This window comes from Alnus glutinosa, chromosome 7, assembly GCF_958979055.1.
Source record: "Alnus glutinosa chromosome 7, dhAlnGlut1.1, whole genome shotgun sequence".
NCBI lineage: Eukaryota > Viridiplantae > Streptophyta > Magnoliopsida > Fagales > Betulaceae > Alnus > Alnus glutinosa.
In genome coordinates this window covers 21,759,810-21,773,824 of record NC_084892.1, presented here as the reverse complement: position 1 = coordinate 21,773,824, position 14,015 = coordinate 21,759,810, and the positions used below count along the sequence as shown (strand labels likewise).

General features: G+C 36.5%; 1 protein-coding gene and 1 non-coding gene across 2 annotated transcripts; one reads left to right on the top strand and one right to left on the bottom strand.

Moving 5' to 3' along the window:
* Positions 1-3,519: 3,519 nt before the first annotated feature.
* TRNAD-GUC (transfer RNA aspartic acid (anticodon GUC)) lies at positions 3,520-3,591 on the bottom strand. The gene has a single exon. It is a non-coding gene; the product is annotated as a tRNA-Asp (tRNA).
* A 5,264-nt stretch (positions 3,592-8,855) lies between these two features.
* Positions 8,856-12,976, top strand: LOC133872398 (uncharacterized). The gene is made up of 4 exons (XM_062309902.1): positions 8,856-9,102; positions 9,220-9,331; positions 11,847-11,918; positions 12,342-12,976. Exons 1-4 carry the CDS (start codon positions 8,975-8,977, stop codon positions 12,429-12,431), a joined length of 402 nt encoding a protein of 133 aa, XP_062165886.1. The 5' UTR covers positions 8,856-8,974; the 3' UTR covers positions 12,432-12,976.
* The last annotated feature ends 1,039 nt before the right edge of the window (positions 12,977-14,015 follow it).

Here is a 14,015-nt window from a genome sequence, read left to right as displayed (position 1 = left end):
ATAATGAATTACCCTTTCATTATTTTTTTTATTCCCTTTTTATACCCCGATGTGCTATATGTCCTTTTTACCCCTGTCAAGCACAAGGCCCAATGGAGACGTCTGATATCTTCTCTGACTTGATTTGACTGGTCTCATAAATATTGAAAGCTTCCTGCAACCAAGGTTCTCGTCCGGGGACTAACCTTTTCCGGGATCCAAAATCCCATGAGTGGGCCAACCCGGCCCACTCCAAAGTGGGACAAATATTTCCCTAACATTACCCTTCAGTAGGGTCTCTCGCCATGGCAGGGTCTCCTCCCCATGGTTAGCCATAGGTCTCTACTGTCGGCCATGGAAAACCACCCGAGGTCGTAGAGGCCCTAGGACCCTCGGCCCTCTCCATGACCTGTGTGAGGGGTGGTCTCGGAGGTTTAGTGTAAAACTCCATTTATAAACACATCAATTAAAATGTAAAACTAAATATAATGATGATAAAAATCCAGTAAAAATACGTGGTACAAATTAGTACCTAAAAAGGGAATACTTAGACAAATGATTATTGGAACAATTAAGGCATTAAAGTTAAAAATATGATTCCTAAAAAAAAAAAAAAAAAAAACTGAAATTGGATGGAAGAACAGTAAATTTTGAATTTTGAGCCCGAAAACAACACTCAACGAACTTTTCTCCAAGGCCATGACAAGCGCTTCAAAAAGAACTTTTCAGGTTGGAGAGATGATTGAAGGGGGACTTTTAACCGTACCCCCTCACCCCCTTTTTAATAAAAAATTCAATTGTATTAATAAAAATTTCAAAAAAAAAAAACAAAACAAGAAAAAAAAATACACTTTTTGAAATAAAATTAAAACTTTTATTAAAAAGGGAATGAGGGCGACGGTTAAAAGTCCCCCCTCAATCATTTCTCTCCCGTTGTGATAATATGCACAATTCTAAAACTTGTAGTAAAATGTATGCCCATTTTAATGCACGATGTTGTCCCTAATATGCATACTTGGGAACCGTGTTCAAATGAAACTCAGTCCCGTTCAAACGGGACGAGAGTTAAAGCATGTGCAGGACGTGTAACGTATTAAGTGAGGTCTCTTCGAATGAGATGGTTTGGTAGTGCTAGATATAGGTCACGATATGAGCTATAAAAAAGGGAGTTTTAGAGTTTAGTTCATTTTGAACCACCCTATTCCTCCGGACCGCATGAAGAGAGAAAGAGAGAGAGGGGGAGAAATATGAGATCTTCGAGTATTCTTTGAGTATAGATGTGTGGATTAAGCGTCAAGGGTCAGAACCTAAGGTTTTTTTCTCTTAGCTTTCATGAAGTTTATGTGATTTATTGTGCATGGTTTGTTATTTTTGTAGGGAATATGATTGCAAAAATATGTGTGCAGCGAAAAATAAAAATTTTCATGCCAAAATCACACTTTAAGAAGAACGGGTAAAAAACTATGCTATTTAAAATTAAACTACAAAACAAGAATACTAACTTGAAGATCACGGCTACTACTTGGCCTTTGGGCAAAAAATTTCTTTCTTACTCCTCCAAAGAACATGTGTAGTCTCAAGAATTACGAGACCTTTGGATTTTCTCACCAATGACTAATAATAACCGAGAGTGTGGGCTCTCTCAACTTGCTCTTAAAAATTTTCAAGTTATTCTCGAGAGTTCACTCAAGAATATTAGTTCTTCGTAAAAACTAAAGAACTGTTGTGATTAGTTATTTTGCAAGAGCTACATACTTCTTTATGTATAGGCTTAGGAGTGGGCGGCTAGGGTAGGAAAACACTAGCCTCCACCTCCTCCATAAGTGATGCATAGGGCCAGGGAATTGCTTCCTGGCCCATGCGTCCACTACATGGCTTTTGGGCTTGGGTTTTTATCTAACCCAATCTCCATCTCTTGTTTCTTCTGCACAGTTTTTCTTTAATCCATGTTTTAATAAATAAAACAAATAGCCTAATAAATAAGAAAGTCTGACTTGGTTAAATTACATCAGCTTGATGAGGAACCTAAAAGGAAAAAATAAAACTAGCTTAATAGGCATGTGATAAGTGCTGAATGTTACACATTCAAGCCCCTTAATTTACATATGTTATGCTCTTAGTTTTGTTATAATTTGATGTTTTGTGTTGTTTTTGTGTTTTCTTATATTTTACAGGTTTTAGAAGAAAAAACCAATCAAATTCCAAGATTATAATGAAGTCAGCAAACTCACTTTTGGATAGATTCAAACTCCAAATCAATTTTGAATTTAAGGAAAGAGAAGTTGGCAAAAATTCGTTATCTTTGGAAAGAATTCAGAATGAGCACGTCACAGTAATTTAATCATAACTTTCGGATCAAGTATCAGATTGCAACAAAATTGATGGCGTTGGAAAGATAATAATAAATGAAACAAATATGTCAGAAATAGGTTTTTCCTAATTCAGACGTTTTCCATGCCAAAATCGCCCCGCAATAAAAGACCGCAAATCTGTACGAATTTTGGAATCCTTTTCCTACTTGGATAGAAATTTCAGAAAAAGGAGAAGACTTGTAATTATTCTTTTTGGACTAGAAAACCTACTTAGAATTGTAATAGGAATTCTAGAGCTTCTAAAGCTTCTCTAATCCCTATAAATAGGCCTCTAGCCTTTGAAGAAAGACATACAAGCTTTGAGGAAGAATCAAAGGTTCCATCAAGAAGGAGGTTCTTCCTAGTTTTTATTTTCTTTATTTATTTATTTTCTATATGTATATAATTTTAGTTTATATTAGTTGTAACTAATACTTTAGTTAGGGCTCGATTGAAGCCCTAATTATGTCTCGTTAAGGTTTTCAATTGGCGCCTTTGCTACAATTCATATATTGATGCTTAACTTGATTATTTCCTAGTTTCTTGAATTCCTCATATGTTTATGTTTGGCCATCATATGCATGTGGTATGGATTTGTTATTTATGTCAATTTGGATGACCGAGTCCTGGGCATAATAGAGTAACAAAAGAACCCCGACACAGGTTCTTGGATTAATCAACATAAAGACAACTGGAATAGATACCATATTCCAATCTGAGTGTGTTTACCGATTTCCATAGATTTATGCTTCCTTGAAGAACAATTTAGTAGATACCATGCTAAATCCTTCAAGGAAGAAAAGAGTTAGAGTAGATACCATGCCTAACTCGTTGTTTAGGGAAATCAATAGCTTTAGGAGAAGATACCATTCCCTTGTGGCTGGTAAGCATTAAGCATCATGTTATGATTGTAGTATTGTGCATATTGCGAATCTTATTTGAGTATGATTAGCGGTGGATATCGAAGCCCTACCTTTTCTTCATAGTATTTTTAATTCAATCTTTTATCCTGTCTTATTCAACATATCGCTTTTAGGAATTTCTCTTTAAAGACAATTTATACCAATCCTCGTGGGAATGATCTCGTATTTGCCTGCTATACTATTGTTTTGATCTTGTGCACTTGCGAGTAAAACGTACAAGTATTTGCCTATTTATTTAGGTAGATATTTGCACAACAAGTTTTTGGCGCCGTTGCCGGGGATCGAACCCGGGTCACCCGCGTGACAGGCGGGAATACTTACCACTATACTACAACGACCCAATTATCTCTATAACTGTCACCAGGCTTCTATTTAATTACATTTAATTCAACTAAAGAAATGTAATTGCACTATAGTATTTATTGTTTTTATTAAATCAATTAATCCCTTAGACTTAATATTGACTTTTGCTTCCTCCATAAAATTTTTCGTAGTAGAATTAAGGCCAAAGAGATTGACACTTAATTCTCTACCTCTTTATTCTCGAATCATTGATTTTATTTATTATTCTCATACTTGTGAAAGACTTATCACATGTACATAGTATTTCGGTAATCCATACCAAAATGCTCTGGCTAGAGACTGAAAATAATCCAATCTATACAATCTATGTCAAGGGTAAATTTCTTATACTTTGAATAAAGGACTTGGATTCATTTTTCAGAAAAACTTTCTTACAATGCTACATGTAATCATCTAATGCACCGAGAATGTTGACCATAACAAAACACGCACTCATAAAATGCATCAAAATGATCTACACTTCACATATGAGTACACAATCATCTCAGAATTTAGAATCAATATAATAAGAAGTTTTGAGAGTTACAGTTGTCCCATTTACATTATTTTTGTGGGAAAACAAATCTCATAGTCCGTTCAGTGCATAACACCTACACATCAACCCCAAGCCTCCAACTTTGCTTGATCAAGGTAAATCATCAATATTTGATGTGTAAAACTCTTCACAAATGGCATTCCCAATTCCATTATCGACTACGAATTACTTAAGGTTTAACATTACAAGGTTTATGGATTAAGACTTTGTGTGATAACCTTGTTCCTCACACCATATACCATATTCAATGTAACCCAAGGGTATTTCACATGCATAATATACATAATTATAATAAGCATGTAAAAGATCATATGCCCTATGCTCAAATAAATAGATCACTGAATAACATCTTTTAGTCATTACAAACTTGGATGTCAATCGAACATTTGGGATTTAGGGGTATAATCCCCAACAATTTTTTGAGTTAATGATGCGTGAGTGTGTGAAGATAATGGTGATATTTTGATTGATGGGTGGACGAGAAGGGCTCTTCCATTAACAAAGCTCAAAGCTTTCTTGAAAAAACTTGAATATTCAAAGAAAGCAAGTATAAAACGGAGTTGGAGAGCAAGGTATGAGAGTTGGGTAGCTAGTTGGCTATGTCGATCTAGACTTTTTTTTAATAAATATTTGAATTTCATTTATTAATCAATAAAGCATATCGTTTTAACAAAACAATATCACAAATATGTTTAATGACAATCTTCGCTAAACCATGTGTAGTGGAATTTGCCTTCCGACATATATGGCTAATTTGCCAGCTAGACTTTTTTTAATAAATAGGTGGGTTTGTTGGAAAAAATGGGGAGATAAGGAATAAATGTTGAATCTTTAGTTGGAACATAGTTGTAATTTTTTTGAGTAATGCTATAAATTACATTTTTATTCTACAATTATTCCACAATGCTGATGTGGCAATCCCAACTAACTATTGGATTATTATTTTTTAACAAATACTTATCCAAAGATTGGTTGAGATTAACAAGTCAGTATTATAAAATAAAAAAGTGATTTCTAGCATCACTAAAAAAGTTTTACTTAAAAAAAGGTAAAAATAGTCATATACCAATTGTAGGTCTACTCTAAATTTATTGCAAAAAAAAAAAAAAAAAAAAAAAAACTGAAATTCTTAAAAGATAAGGTGAGTTTTTGTACCAGCCGAACTAGATATAAGAGTGGCATTTTAGTAATAACCGCTTCTCTCTCTTTCTTTTAGAGAGAGAAGCTCTCAACCTCAGTGTTGATTTTCTACCTCTATTGTAAGGTCTAGCCTCTACCTTGCATGTGCGATATTGCTGGGGGAGGAGGGATCTCTTCCCTCCCTCTTTCCCTCTCGTTTCCCCTCTTGTTTTCCTGATTATTTCGGGTCTTTTCCCCTTCTACTATAGGCCCAGCTGGTTTTTCGTCACCGCCAGTCGCCTTCTCCCCCTCACCGTTCGCCAATCGAGATGGGTTTGGTTCTCATATCTAGTTTCAAAGCTAGATATACTTTCCTCATTCACTCCTAGCCTCCTATGTGCCCTCTCATCGTCTTCTCCAGCACTTCAGCTTCCCGCCAATGCCCTTCGCTCAACCATCTGGTGTCCATGCCCCCCTGCGTGGATCTAGGGGGTGCGAAAATTATCCGATTACCAACTATCAAAAACCTATCGACCGCCACCAAACTGCTTACCACTTATCGAATATTTAAAAATTCGAAAATCGGAATAAATTTAATTTTCGAAATTATAGTCAGTCGGTAATCGGTGGAAATTTATTTTCGTCGGTTATTGACCCGACTCAACTCAACCAGTATTTCAAAAGGGCGTTGTTTTGGTACTCTACATAGTCATTTTTCCCTCCAAAATGCATCATTTGCTAACCCTAAACACTCCATCCCCAGTCCCCCCCCCCCACTCACACCTCACAAAACATCTGCTGCCCTTTGCTTCTGCAAGCCTCCATTGCACTGTCCACATGTACCACAAGGTCCACCGTCCACGATGTCACGTCTGGTCTGTGCAGCAAGAAGTCAGAACTAAGAAGATCGTGATTCACGAGGACCATGAGCCAATCTTGTTGAATTGGTACCTGGGTTTATTTTTTTTTCTTTGATTTATATTTATTGTGATTTATGGCTCATATCTGCTAATGATTTATAGTCGATCATTTTCATTCTCTCTAAATGGGGTTTTGCACCATTGCTTGTTCAGCAAAATAGGGGTAAATGGGGTTCTTGATTTGTGGTCAAGGGTTTTGAATTTTTGGTGGGGACTGGGTATCTCAGTTGTGGGTTTGATTATTGTTTGAGTATGAGTATGAGAGTTTTGGGTTATTAGGTTTGTTGGAAACTTGGAATTTTAAGCTATAATCTTGTTATAATCTTGTTGAATTAATGGTTGAATTTTCGATTTATCCGACCGATAATTACTGATTTATCCGATTATTCATAATTAACCAAAAATTTTGAAAATGTTTCTTATCGGAATAAAGTTGGGTAATTACCCGACTTTACCGACAATTTCAGTCGAGAGTCAGAAACACCATTTCCGACACTGATATACCCGACACCCACCCATACGTGGATCACACACGCCGGACCTCCACCAGCCTATAGATCCTCAGTCTCACCCACCGCAGACGATGTTGTGTTTTGGGATTTTTTGGTTGTTTTATTGTTTGTTTCTCTGTATCTTATAATTTTTTTAGGGAAAACTTCACTTATGGCCTCTGATTTTTTATTATTTTTGAAAAAAAATGAACTCAACCTTTTAAAAGTTTCAATTTAGGGTATCCATCTTTCAATTTTTTTTTAATTTAAACCATCAGTTAGATTTTTTTGTTAAATCCTATCAAAATTTCCAAAATACCTATGTATTTATTTATTTAAAAAAAATTATAAATTTTTTCAAAGATTCAAGTATGGATATTTTTGCAAATTCTGTTAAATTCTAACCAGCACCTAAAATCATAGCAATTTTGACCTCTCTATTTTTTTATTTTTTTTTTTCCATAAAAAAGGAGGGGTATTTTGAGAATTTTGATAGGATTTAACGGAAAATTCTAATGGAGAGTTGAAATTGAAAAAAATTAAAAGATGAATACCGTAAATTGATACTTTTTAAAGATAGGGTACATTTTTTTGAAAGTGATGAAAGATCAGGGATTCAGGGGTTATACGTGAAGTTCTTTTTTTTTTTTTTTTTTTTTTTTTTGAGTTACTGTCTCATTAGTTTTATGTGGTTTGATCCAATGTTGGAGACTTTTGTAGCCAGTGTACGTTATTCCTCAAAAGATCCATTTTGGTTTTTAGTAGTATATCTCTTGCAACAACTATTTCACTCTAGTTGTTGCCTTTACCTGTTGAGGCTCTATTCTGAGTCCTTTTGCCTTTTGTGGCCTTTAGAAAGGCTCGAGTTATTTATGGTTCTTTTGAAATCATAGATAAAACCATTGCCTACTGTTTGTAGGGCTGAGCATGGGGCGCGGGAGGGGGGGGCAGGGATGAGGATTTTTTGACCCAGCCCTGCAGAGGTGCGGGTTCCCTTTGAGGGAACCCGCACCCCGCGAAAAACCCCATGCACCCGCACGGTGCGGGTGGGGATGGGGCGAGGATCCCCGCGGGTTATGCCTGTTTGAAAACTCTCGCTAGTTGCCACTTATCAATCTTCTTGGCAAGTAAAGAGGCAGCTCCAATACATGTAAGATTCTGCCCAAATGATTCAAAAAGCTTGGAATTTTTGCTTGTTGATCTTCAAGGTCGGTTTTCTCCACCAAGACTGGTTTTTCATCATCAACATAGGTTAGTAATGGTATGGAAATCTCGCTGATATTTTTGTGGCTATGCATAGTCTCTTCATTTCCACAGAAGAAATGAGTGGCCCAAACAACACAAACATAAATCAAGTAGATAGAAGTAAAACAAATGGCACCCCACAAGTTGATTTTTCCATTCGCTATTATAAGGACAAGAGAAAAAAAGAGAGAAAAGGAAGAACAAGACATCTCTAATAAAGCTAGGCTTACCGACTGAAATCTGGTGTGGGCTAACTAAGATACTTATAACTCCGACAACAATACTAGAAACAAAGAAGGCACCCCCTAAGACACTATTGAGGCCGACAACACCATTGTCGAATCTTGTGAAAGAGACAATTGAAGCAAAGACATCAGGAGCACCATGTCTCTTTGATGCGGGCTGCGGCGCTTAGGGAGTTAGAGAAGTTAAAAGTTAGGGTTAGATTAGAACTTAGAAGGAAAGTAAGAAAAGTTGAAAGGGCTGCAGTGGACTAGTGGCTGCTTTAGCCTGCTTAACGTTTTTTACATTTTTCTGCCTCTCTTTTTTTTTTTTTTTTATCTGCGGGGCGGGGACCCAAGAAATTTCAAGGTCCCCCCTCGGAACCTGCCCCGCACCGTGTGGGGGGCTCAAATAAGGCCCCGTGGCCCGAACCATGGGTGCGGGTTTTAGGCTTTGCGGGGCGGTGCGGGTTCTGTGGGGATATGCTCACTCCTAACTGTTTGCGCTTTTTTCTGTATTGTCTTTTCTGTTTGGGCTTTGCTGTTATGGTGTTCACTCCTTTATGGTTCTTCGATCCCATATAGCCATTAGTCATTTTGCCACATTTGAATAAAAAAAAAAAGCTGAAAAAAAAAGGGAAAAAAAAAAAAAAAGAAAAAGAAAAAAAGAAGAAATGAGAGGCCTTTTGGTAACTGCATCATATCCAAACTCAAACCGACGAAAAGAGTGGCCTTTTGCGTGTCCGACAGCCTCGAGCCCAAGTAGCTGTCCGAGTTGTTGGTTTGCCCGTCCAGGCACAGAGCCTTACGAGAGAGAGAGAGAGGGTATGGGTGGAGGAGGGAGGAGGAGAACGTTGGTGGGGTTGGCTTTGGCAATGTTTTTGGGAATTGCAGTTTACTTTAGGCTTTGGAGCATCGATTATTCTATTTCTTCCGATGACAATGAACTCTTAAGGTTTGGCTCCCTTCTCTCTCTTCCTTCAATTTCAGTTCGTAATCTCTTTTTCTTTTATGATATTTCAAATTGTCATTTAAACGAGGTTTCTGTCTGTCTGGTATTCAAATCTTGTAGGAGACAGTTCGATCTTGCTAGCAAGGAAGCAATGGATGAATCTGCTGAATGGAGGCTTAAATATGACGAACAAGCAGAGAGCGCTAACAAGTGTGTGAAGGAGCTTCAAGAGGTGTACTCTTTAGCTTCTTCTTCTTTTTCTTCTTTGTTAACTGAATAATATTGAAATTCATTCTTATGTGGGTTTTTTGTTTTTAGCTAAATCCATGGGGCTTTTCGTTCAGTTGTTGTGCTTTGGGCTTGTTGGATGCAGACTTATAGATATCTATTTATATCTATGTGATTTAGCCATATCAAGCCATGGGATTTTTTGAAGTACATGTAAAATCGATAATGATAATGCTGCTGTCATGTACTTGTATCATCTACTATGAATCATTTCCATGACAGATAACCTTGCAAAGTTTTTAGTTTATTTATTTTCATATTTATGAATTGCAGTAATAATTGATACGTTCTGCCTTCATTTTTTGTGGAAACTCATTTTCCCTTGCTTAGCCTTGTAGTGTTCTTATACTAAAGGTTCCTAAACCAAGTCTAGAGAAAAAGCTGTACTGTGGGGCTGATGATAGTTTTGCTGTTGCAAATTTCAGCTTATAAACTGTAACAGTGAGTTGGTGACATTGCATGGTTAGAGTCCTCTGGATGACTGAGCAAATGTGGAGTATGAAATTGACCTGTAATTCTTCATTCAGAAAACCATTTTTTGGGAAACTACACCATATTTTTTTGTCAAACCAAAAATCTTTCTCCTTTGATCTTTGGCTTCATGAATTGTGAAGTGGGACTGGGCCAAACTTTGGAAGGGATCTACTAGAGACTCGTAGGCAATGCCCCTGCACCAGATGATCTAGTTACTTTTTTCTGGTGAATTGTGTTGGTTGTAATACCACAAAGTTGGGCTCTGGTCTCTTTGTATGGATATCATCTCCATTCATCCCCTCGGATCATTTCCAACATGGTTCCCCAGAAATGGCTTGTTAAGAAACAAGAGAATTTGTATGTGTATAATGCACATAGAGGTGGTGGACTGAATGCTTTTGAACTATCATTTAGATGAATCTTCTAAAAGGAAAGAGTTTGTGGCAAATTAAAGTGCCGCAAGGTTGCTCTTGGAGTTGGAGGAAGATCATGAAGATGAGAGAATCAGCTAAAAACTTCATACAATTTAAACTGGGGAATGGGAAAGATATTTACTTATGGTGGGATAGGTGGCACCCCGAATGGAGTGTTATATGAAAGATATGGATTTAGAAAGGTGTATGAAGCAGTGTGTAAGAGTAATGCCAAGTTGGAGAGTATGTTAAAAAATAAAGATTGGAGTTGGTCCCCGGCTTGGTCTGAAAAGTGGTGGGAATTCAAAGCAAATTGGCTTTGGTTCCCTTTGGAGATGTTGATATACTGAGATGGGTTGTTTCTAAGAATGGTATGTATTTGTGTGATGAAATGTGGGAAGCTATTATAACGAAATCTAATGAAGTGTCGTGGTGGAAAATTGTTTGGAACTTCATATTAATTCCTTGGCATGGATTTATTTCGTGGCTAGCTCTCAGAAACAGTTTAACAATGGGAGATCATTTATTGAGTTGGGGATTTCAAGGAGATGTTCTTTGTCCTTTCTGTCGAGGATGTATAGAGAGCAGGGAGCATTTGTACTTTCAGTGTGGCTTCAGTCGTAGAATTTGGAGGGTAGCCCTTCAGAAATGCTTAATAGAGAATCCAAAAATTGAATAGGAAGATGTGATTGAATGGAGAGTTAAGAAGCTTAAGGGAAAAAAGTCTGAAATCTTCCTTGTGTAAACAGGCTTTGGGTGCGGTTGTTTATCATGTATGGTGGCAACGAAATGATTTAAAACACAGGAATGCAGCAAGAACAGAGGAACATTGGGAAATCAGAATCAGGATGATGGGTATTGGGAGATTTAAGACAACATTGGAACATATGGAGCTTTGCAGCGAGGGATTCAAGATAAGGTTCTTTATAGATAAGAGCAGAGACAGAGTTTGTGTTTGGTTGGCTTGTATAGATGGTGGTATATGGTAGATTGTAGATGCTGCATACTAACGTCCTGCAAAATTTTACTTGAAGTAGGACTTTGTTTCAGTGGAGAACTGGATATAGAGACTCCAGGTGTTCTTGTCTTGTTTGTAATAGATGTTAGTATATAGTTGATTCTGATTCTGCAGATGCTGTATATTAATGTCTTTCAGTAGTCAGATGTAGTAGAAAGAGCATTAGTTGCAGTTTGTGGTTTAGAGTTGTAACTCTGCAAATATGGTCTTGTTTGCTGTGAATTCTGCAGCAGATGTGATCCGGTTTGCTTGAGTCTTGTATTGTGTTTGTTGTTTAGTAAATGAAGGTTATTCATCCAAAAATATATATATATATATATATATATATATATCATTTAGATGAATCAATATATAGCAGTTGAAATAGTTGACAGATATTTGCTTTAGCCATGTACTTGGCAGTTTTTGTTTTAAGGAACCCCCATACATGTTTAGAATTATTAAACTTCTCTCTTTTCCTATTCTGTACATGTCCCTCCCTTTTAAGAAGTAATTAGAGGTCTAATTTGAGCCTCTCTTTCTTTGAGTTGAATAAGTATGTAACCCATTGACAGATTAAGGAGTCTTTCGAAAACAAGGCGGAAGATGCTGTTAACATTAACGAGAAATGGGCAATGCTACAAAAGGTGACTCTTTACTTCCATATCATCATGATTTCTCATGCATTTTCCTTATCCTTTTCTCTTTTCCTCTTTCCCTCAATGTTTTATTTGACATGTTTTAGGATGCCTTCCCTTTCTGCATCACGGGAAACACCAAATTCAACAGTTAATAACAACTAAGCTAAAAATTGCTTACAAATTAGTATCAAATACAGTGCTTGAGATAAATTGAACTTTTATTATATACCCCTAAAAACTGTGTCAAAAGCAATTGAAGATATTTCTTCCAAAAGGCCAGTAGAAAAAATTTACATCAAACATTCTTTTTTACATGTTTTTACTTCATTAATCATGGAAGACAATGGAGTTCCACTATAGGAAGAATAACTTAAAAAATGATTCCACTCGAGTATATTTTCTTTTTCTCACAAGTTTGAACTTTATCAGGAAAATACGGCCTTGCTCGAAAGGGTGGAAACCTTGAGACAGGAGCTTGAGGATGTAAAGTTAAAGTGCAACTTGCATAAGATTTCTTGATCACCAATAATTTGATATTGGGAAGACAACTCTTCATATCAAGCTTTGCCTTCATGTCTCATTAGCATGTCTCTGAGGGAAGCAGTGTTTCCTGAGGAAAATTTTCCAAGTGACTTTGCAGCTTTCTTCTCAGTTAATCAACCGTGGGAAATATATCTATATATTTTATGAGATACATGGTTCCTTTTGAGCCATCGTGTAGAATGCTTAGGACAGTGAGTTTTTCCACTAGGAGGTGCTTAAAGAATGGCGACTCTGTTCTTCTCATCTTTTCAACTTCTTAATTGCTGAGGGGGAGGTCTGGTTGGTCTAAGAATACCTGTCTTACCAATGTAACTTTCTCTTTAGTCTTTTAGGAGAGGAAATCTCTTGTCAATAGGGTTTCTTGAAATTTAGGCGGAGATTTATTTGGTTGCAAAAGATTAAATTTTATATAATTGTCTTCTTGCTGTAATCTCTCTTGTTCCAAACAAATGTCGCCCGTTAAGCTGAAACTCCTCTACAGAGAAGTGCTAATGATCACCATTAAATTTGGGATTTTAAAAGCCATGTGAGTGTGGAAGTGAGAGTGTGTAGCATTTGGCTTTTTGAAATTATTGCATGCATAAATCCTCCTCTTCTCTCTCTCTCTCTCTCTCTCTCTCTCTCTCTCTCTCTCATTGCTTTGAAGTTACTCATGCGGTTTCAGAAGACAACGATTATGATGTTAATCATGGTGAACCCTGGTCCTTCATTCACATAATTGTCCCTGCCTTTTTAAGGCAAATGGCTACACTAGTTAGTTAGGTGGTGGGAGCAGATCATGTCTCTACAGTATCGGATTCTTAGGTTGTAAAATAACAATTATTCCTTAAGAACTGCCTTCAATCTCGGGTAATTGTTGAGCAATCAGGATCAGTAGGGTTAGTTTTTAGTTCATGGAGAAATCTTGTTATCGTCTGCACTAAAACTTCGTTGTTTTCAGGTTGGCTCGAGGAGCCAGGGGCTGCAGTAGAATTGCTTCCTCTTGAACCCTACCAAAAGAAAAATAAAAATAAAAATTATTGATCATAAAATAAAGTAAAAATTTCATTTAACCCCGTTGATTTTTCATTGCTTTTGCAAGCACTCCCTTAAAGTTGAAAATTTTTCAATTTAGTGTATCAAACTTTTAAAAATTTCAATGTCACCCATACTGTTAAGTTTTGGGGTTAAATTGGACAAAATATAGGTGAAATGTCTATTATACTCTTATATTTAAAAATTATTTAATTTTAATAATTAAAAATTCTTAAAAAAGAAAAGAAAAAACATGGAACTCACAGCTTGGCTGTGGCTTAGTCCGACATAACTTTTTTCTTTTTAATTTTTAAACAAGGGTATTTTAAGCATTTTGACTTCCGTTAAATCCTAGCGGATGGGTGACATTGCCAATATTTTAAAGTTGAATATACTAAATTGAGAGTTTTTAAACTTTAGGGGCGAGTGCAAAAGCGATGAAATTTTAGGGGGATTAAGTGAAGTTTCTCATAAAATAAAGTAGTAATTAAAAAAGAGTAATGTTATTTAATAAACTATCATATAACTGTGATGATGCGACAGTAA

Bases quoted from the DNA above. Each gene is read 5' to 3' on its own strand.
- LOC133872398 (XM_062309902.1), top strand. From the start codon at position 8,975: ATGGGTGGAGGAGGGAGGAGGAGAACGTTGGTGGGGTTGGCTTTGGCA. The intron at 9,103-9,219 runs GTTTGGCTCCCT...CAAATCTTGTAG, and splicing joins GATGACAATGAACTCTTAAG to GAGACAGTTCGATCTTGCTA. The intron at 11,919-12,341 runs GTGACTCTTTAC...GAACTTTATCAG, and splicing joins AATGGGCAATGCTACAAAAG to GAAAATACGGCCTTGCTCGA.